The 12627-nt window shown below is 52.8% G+C and overlaps 1 protein-coding gene and 1 non-coding gene across 2 annotated transcripts in view; both read left to right on the forward strand.

The window, feature by feature from the left end:
• Nucleotides 1–4006: 4006 nt before the first annotated feature.
• Nucleotides 4007–12627, forward strand: part of IGDCC3 (immunoglobulin superfamily DCC subclass member 3) — a 99782-nt gene continuing 91161 nt past the window's right edge. Inside the window, exon 1 of the mRNA XM_030497539.2 lies at nucleotides 4007–4266. Coding sequence (XP_030353399.1) covers nucleotides 4200–4266 — 67 coding nt within the window. The 5' untranslated portion in view covers nucleotides 4007–4199. The remainder of the gene's footprint in view (nucleotides 4267–12627) is intronic.
• LOC115613376 lies at nucleotides 8100–8226 on the forward strand. Its single transcript, XR_003993377.1, has one exon. It is a non-coding gene; the product is annotated as a small nucleolar RNA SNORA17 (small nucleolar RNA).

A 12627-nucleotide genomic window follows, 5' to 3' on the forward strand; every position in this document is an offset into this window, starting at 1 on the left:
TTACAGAGGTAATAAATCTGCACTAGACATAGTGTACTCTGATAGTGGTTAAAGGGAGCTCTGTCAGGCTGCATAACTGTGATGAGTCTTTCTCCTAATGACAGGTAACCCCACAAAGGAGCAAGGAAGAACCTTTTGGGGGGTGATGGGTGGCTCCAAACCTTCCAGCTCTGCAGTGTGAGATGCTGGAGGGAGGCTGCTGAGAGGGGATGAGGTGGGGTGGCATAGGTGAACAGAGGGATGGATGGATGGATACAGCAGTTCCAGGGGAGCTGGGACCACGGAGGAGCGAAAGTAACAGTGAGGTGTTTGTGTTTCTCTCTTCTCAGCCTTTATCGCCCCGGCACCCCATGTGATGGTGCAGCTGGGCAATATTACTACAGCGGTCTCAGGTAATTCAGTAGGTTACAAGTGCCCAGTGCAGTGTGTTGTCCAGCTCAACCCCCAGGGAAACAACAAGCCTTGAGGTGATGGGCTGTGTCATGCAGCGAGGCAGCCAGGGATGCTCTGCAGATGCTCAGCAGACACCAGTGGCGGAAACTACATCTTGACGGGACTCCTCCAACCTTCTCCTCTCCAGCATGATTTGTGTGGCAGGTACAATCGTGTGGGTCTCTCTGGTGGCATGGGCTCTCCACACTCATTTCCACCGGTGGCAAAACCACTGGATCAGTGGCACAATTGTTTCCAGTCAACAGAGAGCACTCTGCTCCTCAGCCAGGCAGCCAAGTGCCAGGAGCCATCCCCTCGCTGTGGTGACAAGCGTTGGCTCCTGCCACCACGACTCCTGTGTCCTTAGACAGTCAAAAGTGGATGGAAGAAGGTTTCTGTCAGTAAAAGCAGCTTCCAGGAGCATGTGCCAGGGCTGTCCCACCACTGCTGAGCTGGCTCTGGGCTCAGTGGGTGCCATGATTTTGGCTCCCCCTCCTTGTTGCTCACTGACCACGAAACAGATGCTACGACCCCGTGTGTATACATAAGTGAAAAGCTCCCAGGCTGTTAGCAGACAGGGAAACCACAATTACACATCGAATAATAAATGGAGTGAATTCAGACAAGTTAATCTCCCACTTCATCCGCTGAAACTACTAATGGTGTCTTGGGGACCTCAGTTTGCAGTTAATTGGTGTGAATCAGGAGCAGTGTTGGAGCTGATGGAAATCTGCTGTGAAGGAGTGAGGGCTGAGAAACATCATCAGGGCAGCTCCCGTGGGGAGTAACCTTTTGGGGAAGGAGGACGGATGGATGGACAGACCCTGTGCCCCTCTGTGGGAGGGAGGACGGAGGAATGGACCCCACACTGCAGGGAAGGGGTTGGAGCCTCGGCTCGGGCTGGGCACTGTCACTCCTGTAACCCCGCTGCTTTTCAAAAGGCTCCAATTTCTGCTCTCAGTGTGATAAGCAAATTCCTGCCTCCAGTGCAAAGCAATGTTTCTAAGCCCTCATGGTTACAGAGGAGCAGAGAAAACATGATTTGAGTGCCTCTAAGAGCCCCAAACCTGCCTTTTTCTTTAAAAACTCCTGACTTTTCCAGAGTCCCATTGTTTGGCAGGACTGCCTGCACTTGGGATTTGTGGTGACACCAGCAAAGTCACCAGTGCCATCTGCAAGATGCGGGGCTGAACTTTAGGTGATGCCCTAAACATGCAGCTACCTCTGCCAGCCCCTCGGTCCTGCCACTGCGCACGGGAGCAAAAGCACCCAAACCCCGTGGTTCCCAGAGGAAGCCAGTCCTGTAAAACACATGGTGCTTCATTTCCCTTGGAATTATCAATTCCCACAAGCCATCCCCAGTGCCGGCGGCACTCCGGGAGCTGCCACAAGCCCGTGATGGCTGCGAGCATTCCAGAAAGGCTGGTGGGGCCCCATGGTGGGAGCCAGGGAGCTGGCTGGGGAACAGGAGCAGGGCTGGTGCCAAAAGGTCAGGGACAGCACAGAAATTCAGATGTTACCAAGAGGCTGACGGAGCCAGAGCAAATTCTTCCCCAGCTGAAAGCAACCTCGTTCAGCTCAGCCGTGCGCTAAATGAGGGGAGCTTTAATATGGAGCAGATGTAGTGACGTCTTCTTTCCTCGTTAGCCGACTCCAGCACACTCAGGGTGCACCATCATCCAAGGAGCAACATGTTGCTTGTCTTTACAAAGGGTTTTTTACCGGGTTTCTGGGCAGGGTTACAGGGTTTAGTAACCTGGTCCACTGAGCTCTGGTTTTACCCTGAAAAAAAGAGTTAATTAGGATCCACTTTTATTTCATTTTAGTTGGGTTTTGGCCAGGCAAACACCACAAAAGACACTGAGCTGTCCTTGCAGTGATGACAGGTGTTGTGTTTGTGGAGAATGTGGGCCAAGGGACTGGGCCGGATCAGTTGAAAGGCAGCAAAATTTCATATGGGTGCTAGGGCTGAGTGCCGTGTAGGGATGCGTTACCCTCATTTCATGCCAGGAAGGTGGACAAATCATCCTGAGGGCTGTGGCAGGATTTAGGAGCAGACTCATCCCCTACTGGGTCCTTCCTTGCTGGGGCCTCATCAAGGTGAGCTGGGTGGTCCAACATCTGTGTGACTGACCCGGGTAAGTCACCTTATGGTAGTGTTTAAAATAGGGAGCACTGAGGTGGGACAAGCCAAGCTGTTGGGTCCCCTCGTGGCCATCACTCTGTGATCCCACCACCCTGCTTCCTGAGGACTCCAGTCACTTCCCGGCATTGCCAACTACCTCAGTGGTGGGTATGTTCTTCAAAACAAAGCCCAAAAGTGAAGCACTTGGTGGAACCACTTGGACATTGTGCTTTCTCATCAGTGTTTTCCCTTGTTTTAATCCCTAGGTGCAGATAAGCGGCAGCTCCCTGACCCCGCTGTGGCAGACCCGGACACCACAGCTGAGTCCGGGTCTCTTCGAGCAGTGATGGGCAGGAGAGAAGCTCTCAGGCAGAGAGCAAGGAGACTTCGTCCCATGTCATTACAACAAGGTCAGAAAGGAAGCCCTGGTGCTGGCTGCCATCCCCTGGGCATGGCGAGGCCAGCCAGGACTGGGCATTCCAGGCTGGATCCCTGGAAATCTTTCCTGCTCTGGGAGTCTGTAGTGTCCTGTGGGGCTGGGCCTGAGGGAGGCCATGACAGGGCACCAGTGAGGGGAGACCCGTGAGGGGAGAGCAGGGAGAGAAGCCCTGCAACAGGAGCTCTGTGAAGTGGAACTGGTGAGGGGAGACCTGTGAGGGGGATCCAGTGAGGGGAGAGCCATGAGGTGGCCCCAGCGAGGGCAGAACTAGCGAGAGAAACCCTGTGAAGGGAGCACCATGAAGTGGAACCAGTGAGGGGAGACCCCTGAGGGGACAGCTGAGGGGTCTCTGGTTAGGTGGCTCCAGTGAGGGGAGCCCCATGAGAGAGCACTGGTGAAAGGAGTCCCGTGAAGGGAGCCCTGTGAAGTGGAACTGGTGGTGGAAGACCTGTGAGGGGAGACCTGTGACAAGAGCCCCATGAAGAGGAACCAGTGAGTGGGCTCTGGTGATAGGACTCCAGTTGAGGGGAAACCTGTGAGGGGAGCCCCGGGAAGTGGAACTGTGAATGGGCTCTGGTGGCAGGGCTCCGGTGAGGGGAGATCCGTGAGGCTGCCCCAGTGAGGGGAGACATGTAAGCGGGCTCTGATGAGGGCTCCAGTGAGGGGAGACCAGTGAGAGGGCACTGGTGAGAGGAGTCCTGTGAAGGGAGCCCTGTAAAGTGGAACTGGTGATGGAAGACCTATGAGGGTGCTCTGGTGAGGGGAGCCCCGTGAAGTGGAACCAGTGAGTGGTCTCTGGTGACAGGGCTCGCTGAGGGGACACCCGGTGCGTGCCCGCGCACAGTCCCCCCTCATGGAGGCCGCTGCCTCCCCTCAGCGCGGCCGGACCCATCGCGGCGCTGCCGGCGCCCTGGCGGATGCGCAAGATGGCGCAAGGCGCTGCCCGCCCGCCCCCGCCCGCCGGCGGCCCCGCTCCCTCAGCGCCGCCCCCCCGCCCGCCCGGCGCGGCGGCGTGCTCGCGCGGAGGGGAGCAGCGCTGAAATCCGCTTTTTGCCCGTTTTTCCCCTCTTTTCCCTATTTTTCCCTTCCCCCGCCCCGCAGCTGGGGGTGGTTCTCGCCTCGCCGCCCTCTTTCCCTCCCTCCTGCGCGGGCTGCTCCCTCCCCGTGGGGCGCAGGGAGGCGAGCCCGCCCGCCCGGGATGCCATGGCTCCGCTGGGCTCCGCGCTACCCGCCTGCCTGCTGGGGCTGCTGCTGCTCGGCTGCTGCGGAGGTAAGAGCCGCGAGGGGCTCGGGGAGCGGGCGGGGGGACGGACCCGCCGCCGCCGCCCTCGCCCCGCTGTCGGTCAGTCCCGTGCGCGGTGCCTCCCGCACTTCGCGTCCCCTCATCACCCCCGTGGCGGCTGGGGCCGTCTCCGGTCCCTCGCGTCCCTTCCTAGCCCGGTCCCCGTTGCTCTTCCGCAGCCGGTCCCAACCCCGCTCAGCCTCCCGGTCTCTGCCCGTCCCCGTGGCATCATGTCGCCGCGGAGCTGAACGGGACCGAACAGCTCCAGGGTCTGGCGCCCGTGTCGTCCGCTGTTTGAGCATCTCTGTGCGGGGTGTTGGGGGCTCGTCCCCTCGGGAAGGCGCTCCGGGGTCATGGCGTTCGGTGCGGGCTCCTACATCAGCCCCTCCAACACCTTCAGAGAGCGTTCCCCCAAAGCTGTTTTCAGTTGGAAACCCCACGTGTGCGGGGGGCTCTGTGGAAGGGACCAAGGTGTTTGTGGGGCCCTGGCCCCCGCAGCTGGCACTGGGTAGGGCTGGGGTGGCTGCTGTGGCAGTGGATGGTTGGGTATGCATGCCTGGAGAACAGACCCGAAATCATCAGCGGGGATGTGAGCAGGAGGCAGCGCCCGGGTGGACGCGTCGTGTTTGTCAGTGAAGGCGGTAGCTTACAGAGAAGAGATGTTGGGCTGCAAGTTGCGGGGATGATGGTGAGCTACTTTAACCCTACAAGTATTGTGCTCTCGTGTGATGCCTGGCTCGGTTCACACCGCGGCAACTGGTAACACCACCCACCGGACCAGGGCCGAACTACAAAAACATCAAAGGGATTTTTCCCCGGACTTACTCTACACATGCCCTGCTGATAAACTGCAGTGTTTTCCTTCTACTGGCGATGCTGCTTAAGCATGGGTCTAATCTGAGAAAGATGCAGTTCCGCAGCATAATACCCATGTGCATCCTGCCCTCGCCTCACTTAACAGCCTGAAAGATAAGGAAAAGTAGGAATTGTTTAAAGAATGTGCAAGCAGCCCAGCATGGGCAGAGGGAGAAAAGCGTGTGTTTGATTAATCAGAGATTAGCTGCTGTGGTGTTTAGGAAACCAGGCTGTGGGCTATCCCCATAATAAATCTCGCCACGTGGTTCGTAGCAGCCACAGCGAGGAGGAGAAGGCAGTGTAACACGGGAAAATAGACGTTATCTGTGAAGTGGATGTAATGAAACAGGTCTCGTTACTCTGTTGGATTCCTGGGTATGCAGCAATGCAGTGAGGGTGGTTGAAAAAGTACTTATTGGGGGGGGGGGAAGGAAAAGAAGTGAATTTTTGAAAGCAAAACTTTAGTAAGTTGAGTTTGTGTGTAGCTTATCTCTTGCTGCTGTCCAAAGTGCCCTGTGTGCTTGTTTATGCCGTGACTTGGTAGCTCAGCGGCTCCTGACTTTGGGGTGTGTTTTGCTGGCTCTGCTAAAGAGTTCTTGGCCACACTTTGAAAGTTTCTCTGTTCCGAGGTGTTTTCCCCCCTGCTTCGGTGTGTTTACGTGCTCTAGACGTGGTTATCAGCGAGGCAACGTGTTTCTGTGCTCCGCTGCACTTAATAAACCCTCCCGCGTCGGTGTCAATCAGCGCGGGGCAGAAAGCCGCGCCACGGGGACGGATGCTGTGTCGGGACAGGATGCTCCCCTCACACCCTGCACTTTTCAAACTCCCAAAATGCTGGCCTGGCGACTGCTGCGGGTGCTGGGAGCTGCTGGTCAGTGGGCTCAGCAGCGAGACAGTATTTTCTTTCCTTTTTTTTCTTTTAATTTCCTGGAGCTCTTTGTTCTGGGTGGTGGACAGCTTTTGTCTGTTATTGCTGAGCCCGGCATTCAAAGGCAGGCATAGGATACCAGAGGCTCCGCGGCTCAGCTCAGTAACAGCCTTGGAATTAAACATCGTCATTTATATTTAAGTAGGCTTAACTTCTAAATTATTGAAGCTATAAGCTTTCACTAATTCCTACTCTGTGTGGCTTTGTTGTTTTTTTAGAAGCAAAAAAAAAAAAAAGGATTGCTTTCTCCTAAATTGGTGTAATACCCTGTCTTTTTTCTTAATATACATAGAGAGTATCAGGTATCATTTCCCCAGTAACTCTCAGAGGCGCTATATGAAATTCAAGCTCACGTTTGGGCTTCGTTTCCCTCAGGGGGGTTCGACAGGAGAATCTCAGGACGTGGTTTTCCCATGTGGTGGATGCAGCAGACGGCCTGTGAAATGGGGGGGTGTGTGTGTGTCGTTTCACAACCATACACTTGTGCACCGTGTTTGGGACCTGTGCTGGGTGTGAAGCTCACGCAGGGGTGTGAGTGTGCAGCCACCCGCACCAGCGACCTCTTCTTACTACTGCTCAGGCTCTGGACCTTGCACAGCAGGAGCTCCCACCCTCACTTAGGAGCTGGCAGAGGGTCCCAGATCCAGGATTGCAGCCTGGTTCCCCACTCCTCTCCTTCCTGTTCAATCCCAGTTTTGTCTCACGTAGCCTGGTGCTGTCAGGCTGGCATAGGGCAGTGTGGAGCAGCTCAGGAGCAGTGCTGCCCGGTGGAGAGCTGCAAAACTGCTCTCATTTTACGTGTGCAAATGGGAAAGCCTCTCTCCCTCTTTTCTGTGTGCCTGAGCTTTTCTTGCTCTGATTTCCTTGTTTCTGGAGAGTCCCATGGCACAGCGTGTGAAGTGCCAAGCAGTGACCCTGTGCGATGCCAACCCTTCGCTTCACAAACCCGTGGGACGCTGCTCCCCCCTCGCCTTCCCATCCCATAGCCCTGAAACATCCTTCTCTGCCACACTGGCATGGTTGGACCTGGCTTGCTCACCTCACCCTGCAGCATTGGGATCCAGCACCAGCTCTGTCGGGAGCAGGATGGGGTCCTGATGTGGGGCTGCAGCATGCAGTGGAGCTGGTGCAAGGCCACTGAGTTCAGGCAGACCATTTGCTTCATTTTGCAGCCTGCAACAGATCTGGGACTGAAGATGCTTTTTTCCATGTCCCCTCTCTCCCTTGTATTTCATACTTTGCACCCCTATACTTCCAACCCTGGATATCGTCCTATTATTTGATCTAACAAAACAATCTGCCCCTCTACAGATTAAGAAATCCCATTTAAATCAACCGAATAACACTGGGCAGGAACAGAAATAGCCTGTTTGAAATCACAAACTTATTTGAACTTTACTGGAGCTTTTAGTTTTACAGAGTTTAGAAACTAATAAATTATGTAGCAGGGCTCATGAAAACCTACCCGGGTCCGTTCATCCAAAAGAATATGCAACATTTTGGTTTTGCAAGAGAATAAAAATAATTGTTTACACATGTTCAGGAGTCGTTGGTGAGCGTATAAAACTGATGGTTAAGGAGGCAAACATGGCAATAACTGCACTTTAAGAGAAGAGAGAGGCAAATCGGCGAGCGCACTGGGAAAAGCACACAGCACACGGACCTGGCCTTGCTGTTATATCAGATGTCACTGTTGTATCGCACCCTCCACTCGAGAGGAGCCCAGTCACTTAACAACCCAGACCCGCTCCCGTGCTGGTAATTTAAAACCCGAGTTTCAGAGCAGAGTCAAGGATTTGCTGCCTGGCTTTTTTTGTTCTTGCGCATGTGATTGTGTTGATGAAGCTAATGGGAAGTCAGGAGGATGCGGGTTGTGGAGGGTGGTTCTGCTGAGTTGTGAAGATGTGTTGCAAAAGGATCTTTGCTGCTGAAACCTGAGAGTACGGGAAAAGGGAGAGAAGAGCTCGTGTTTCGTTAGAACAGATCTGGATTTGGAGTGAGCAGGGATCCGTGTGGTGCTGGGCTCCTTGAGAGGATGCTTTCCTCCAGCCTGAATGTCAGGGTGGGAGGTGATAAGGCAAAGGGGATGGCAGAGAGGAGAGTGTGTTGTGTTTCCTTTGAACTCCCTGGGTAAAGAGTTTCAGAGGTTTTAACACACAAACTTCTCTTCTTCCAGAAGTGCCTTGCCTTTCCTTTACTTGCACACCACCCAGTCCTGCCTGCTGGTACTCGAACTGAGTCTAAGGGCTGGGTGACAGGGCTGTGCTGGCTGGTGGCTTTTGGCACTGTGATGCCAGGGCGCTGCAGCTCCCTCTCAGCAGCCTCATGCCATCACGCTTCTCCCAGCCCTTGTGTCTCTGATCCACTGGCACCGTCACCCACCACATGGCCAGTCTGTCCCTTGCTGGGTCTATGCAAGCAACTGGCCATGGGTACAGCCACCTCCTTGATGCTTTCTTGCAGGGTTGGGGGCTGAACCTGGCTTTTCCTCTGTGCTGTGTTAGAGTAGCTTTGGGGGATGAAGCCTGGAGAGACCCTGGCTCTGAGCACAGCATTTCTTATCTTGGCCGCTGCCTTTGCTATCCTGTCATGTGCGGTTGTTTCCTGCTCACTGTTGTATCGCTGATGCCCTCTGTGGTGAGCCTGTGATCTGGTCAGGGCTGCAGAACACGTGGGGAATGCAAATAACAACGCGTCCTACGCTCAGCTTGCTGCCATGCTCTCCACATGCCTCGTGTGGATGGAGCTGCTGTGGGCAATTAACTCAGGAAAGGTCTTCGCCCTTTCCAGCTATACCAACAGGTTTTACCCTGCCTTCTTCAGAGATGGGGGAGCCCATGAGGGCTCAGAGCTTGTTCTGGAAAGGATCTTTGTGCTGTGAACGCTTCCAGCTTCCATGCTGTGTTCAACAAGCGACCTCCTGGGATTTGCCCAGTCTGGTCTCAAACATCTGAGAATTATTTGGGGCACCTTCTCTACCTCTTTGGGCTGTATTTGCCTTCCTTGGCCAAAATCTGTGTCCCTGCCGAGGGCAGTGATGCTGGGTATTGCTGAGCTCTGCATCAGGTGGCTGAGAGGTCATGTTATCCTCAGGAGAGGCCTCCTGGAATCGGTTAACGAGTGGATGTGGTTTATGTGCCCTGATGGAAAAATCGCTTTATATAACCTCCCGTGCAAAAGGGAAGGGAATAAAACATTCTGAGCCAGTAAACTTTACTGCCAGCAAGATGTGGGGCCTGTTACAGCCTATTCTCCTCTTCTTTAAATGTAATTTTTTCTGGATGCCCTAAAGAGCCAATTTGCACTTTACTGCAGTGCATTGCTTTTCTCCTTAGGCTTTGGGTCAGCCTCAAGTTGATTTAAGGGGGCACCAGCTGGATTTTTAGGCTGCTAATTTCATCAGTGTGAACCTTGTTATAATCTGCTGGTGAACATCTTTCGGGTCCAGATATCTCTTCCTTCCATATCCTTCCATTTGCAAAATGATTGAAGCCATGTTTTGTAGGGCTGTCCCAAGCTGCACCCGGGTATTTTGTCCTAATATTCACCTACAGCCCACTATAAAAGCCTCTGGTCCTGGCTTATGGGACTCCAGGGGCATCTTCTTTTGGCTTTATTGAAGCCAAAAGAAGTGGCTGTGCTTGGTGGTGGTAAGGCTCCTTGGTGGATCAGTGCTGATTTATGCTCTTTTATGCTGGGGAGAAACACAGTGCATCAGGAGAGGGTGAATTTGGGCTCATGAGGGGCAGTTTGCAGGTGGGTGTCGTGCTGTTGGTGGGATGAGAGAAGAGCTGGGGCTGGCTCAGTCTCCCTGCCAGTGCTCCCAATGATGCTGCACCAGGAAGAGCAGGGTGGACCTGACTGTTCCTGCCATATTTTGCATTGCCATGAGCTGAGACCGGGCCCTTGGCAGGTCATTTCATGGCTCTGTGATTAATGTTCCCTGTCTACAATGGGAGTAATAACACGGGCTTGCATCTGTTGGGTCTGTGTGCTCCCGGGGCAGGGATGGCCCTGCTGGCTGTGTCTCTGGACAGGGTCCAGGAGGATGAGCCACGGTGTGACTGAGGTCCTTTGCAATGGGTGTCACTGCTAATTAGAGTGGGGAGATTAGCTGCTGTCTTATCCAGAAGTACAGGAGGGAAAGCCAAAATCGTGTTTCCCAAATGGAGAAAGGACAATGCCAGGGTATGAGCAAGTTCTTTTGAAGCTTTGAACATGAATCACAGTGTCAAGTAAAAAATAATTAAACTTATTTTTTTTTAAATGTACTTCAAAGTGTCTTTTAAGCTTCCCATTAATTTGAAGTTCTTTCTCTCAGCACTAAATAAATCTCCTGGTTCAAAAGCACAAGTGCTAATTGGTTTCTCTGAGTATGGCTGTCTGCTTGATCAATAGGGGAAGTAGTTTTTGTTAAATATTTGCACATATAGTCACATATTGTATTGCTCAGGGACATGGTAAATGTTTCTCAAAAGGAGACTTGTAGAATGAGGATTCCAATAATTTTCTTGTGGCCTTTATGTCAGAACTAATAACACTTCCTCCCTCCATGCTTCTGCAGAAGGCAAAGCAATTTTCCTTCGTGTACTCCCAGCACAGCCTGAGCCAAGTGGCCAGTTCAGCTGCCTTGTAACACCCCTGTCTAACTGCAACCTGAAGCTGCTGTGAGCAGAGTTGTACAGTTCCTGCCTTGAGCAGAGAGTGGCTGGGAGTGACCTCCACATCAGGAGGTACCTGGGGTGTAGTGTGGGATGAGCTGGGTTTGGATACACAGCGGTTGGAGAGGGATGAGGCTTGCAGACTCCTGAGTGAATGTGCATGGCCTCGGCAATTTCCTCTGTCTGTCTCAATGAATTGCACTTTTACAGTTTCCATGTGCCTTCAGAGTGTTGTTTACTTCCAACTTTGCAGCATCATTTCTGTGCCTCGCTGGTAACCACCATCAGTTATTGATGCTAATGGAGTTGGGTCCTTCTCTTCCCCCATTACCTCCTTGTTCTGTATGTGCCTCTGGTCTGTCTGAGCTGATGTCTACAGCAAACACCAGGAATCTTCTTGTCCCAGCATGGAGATTTCTCTGGGAGTGTCCCTTTGTGTCTCATCCTGAGCATCCTGGGAAGGCAGAGCTCTGCCAGTCTTGGAAAGCCAAATCCCAGCATCCCTGAGTTTGCATGGAAAGCCCATGTCTGAGCGAACGATAGAGCTTGACTTCTCCCAGATGCCCAGGTGGGGTGGGCTTGCTCCTCCCTATGCATCCAGTTAGTTGGTCACTTCGCCCTGAAGCCCTAGAGGCAGTTGGGTTTCTTCAAGTTCAGAAGGTGAGAAAAGCATCCATTGAGGAGGAATTTGGGTGCTTTTGTACACTGCACAGTTACAAACCAGTCGCACAGTGTCACACCTCAAGGAGACCCCAGGACCAGCCAGTGTCTGTCCCCACCCTGGTGTGTGTCTGAGGGCACCAGCCCTCATGATGAGAGGCTTCCCTTGTGCTGCTCGAGCAGCCTGGAGTGAGGATGCAGACTGAATGTTTATGGAGGTAAACATGATTATCTCCAATCACAGGCCTTAATGATGGTTATTATAATGACAGCTATTGTGGGAAGGGCATGTAATTATGTTGATTCTTCCTTTTATTATACATATAATAATAAGCTGTTTTATCTAAGAGGACAGGGGAGCCGCGGGAAGATGGGGCATTTATTTCATTAGGGATTTTTTCTGATTGCCTGTTAGGCTTAATCCTGAAATCTTCTTCAGCCTTTCTGGAGTCAGAAGTCCCCCTTGGTTCAGTGTCAGCACAGGAGGGTCCTGATCCTACCTAATTCCCAGGAGTGCCCATGCAGGGCCCCAGCGTGGTAGATGCTGTTGAGACTCTGGCCACTTTGCAGAAAAATGCAGAGCATTCATCTAATTCCTTAATTTTCACCAAAAAAAGGTAATTGACGGGTTGGTGCTGGCTGCAGTCTAACTTGCTGAGAGGACCCCAGGGCTATCTCATAAAAAAGAAGTCACAGTGAGCGATAGATCACTGAGATGGCTGGAGCTAGCCTGACATTTTAAGACTTAATGGGTTAATAAAGTGTGTGTTTTAGGTGTCTGTCACGAAGTAGAGTTTGTCATTCCCTGCACACACTCATACCTTGACACAGTACCTTTGACCTGCCATGCACTACTGCTGCCTCCTTTGTCTGCTCCGTCCATCTGCCTCGGCTCAGGTTGCACTCAATGTTTATCCCCCGTAATCCAATTTAAGTTGCCGTAGAAAGCAATGGGGATTTACAGGAAGAAAGAAGAAAATCTCACTGGGTTTGTGGAGCAGAAAAGACAGACTTTCTTTCTCTTCTTTTTCTTTAGGGTAGCTGCCTCTTCTCATTTCTTTCATTTTTACCATGCATTACCGATCTGCCCTCCTGGTTTTTGAGCCGAGAGCAGTGCGATCCTGCCCTTCGTGGCATCTGTGTTAGGGACAGGCATTACAAAGGCTGTGCTGTGGCTGGTGTTGGCCAAGAGTAGTTGCCCATGTGCATCCCGGTTCTGTGAGCAGCTGTGGAGTTGGTCCCCCT

The sequence above is a fragment of the Strigops habroptila genome, chromosome 9 (genome assembly GCF_004027225.2).
Source record: "Strigops habroptila isolate Jane chromosome 9, bStrHab1.2.pri, whole genome shotgun sequence".
NCBI classification, from domain to species: domain Eukaryota; kingdom Metazoa; phylum Chordata; class Aves; order Psittaciformes; family Psittacidae; genus Strigops; species Strigops habroptila.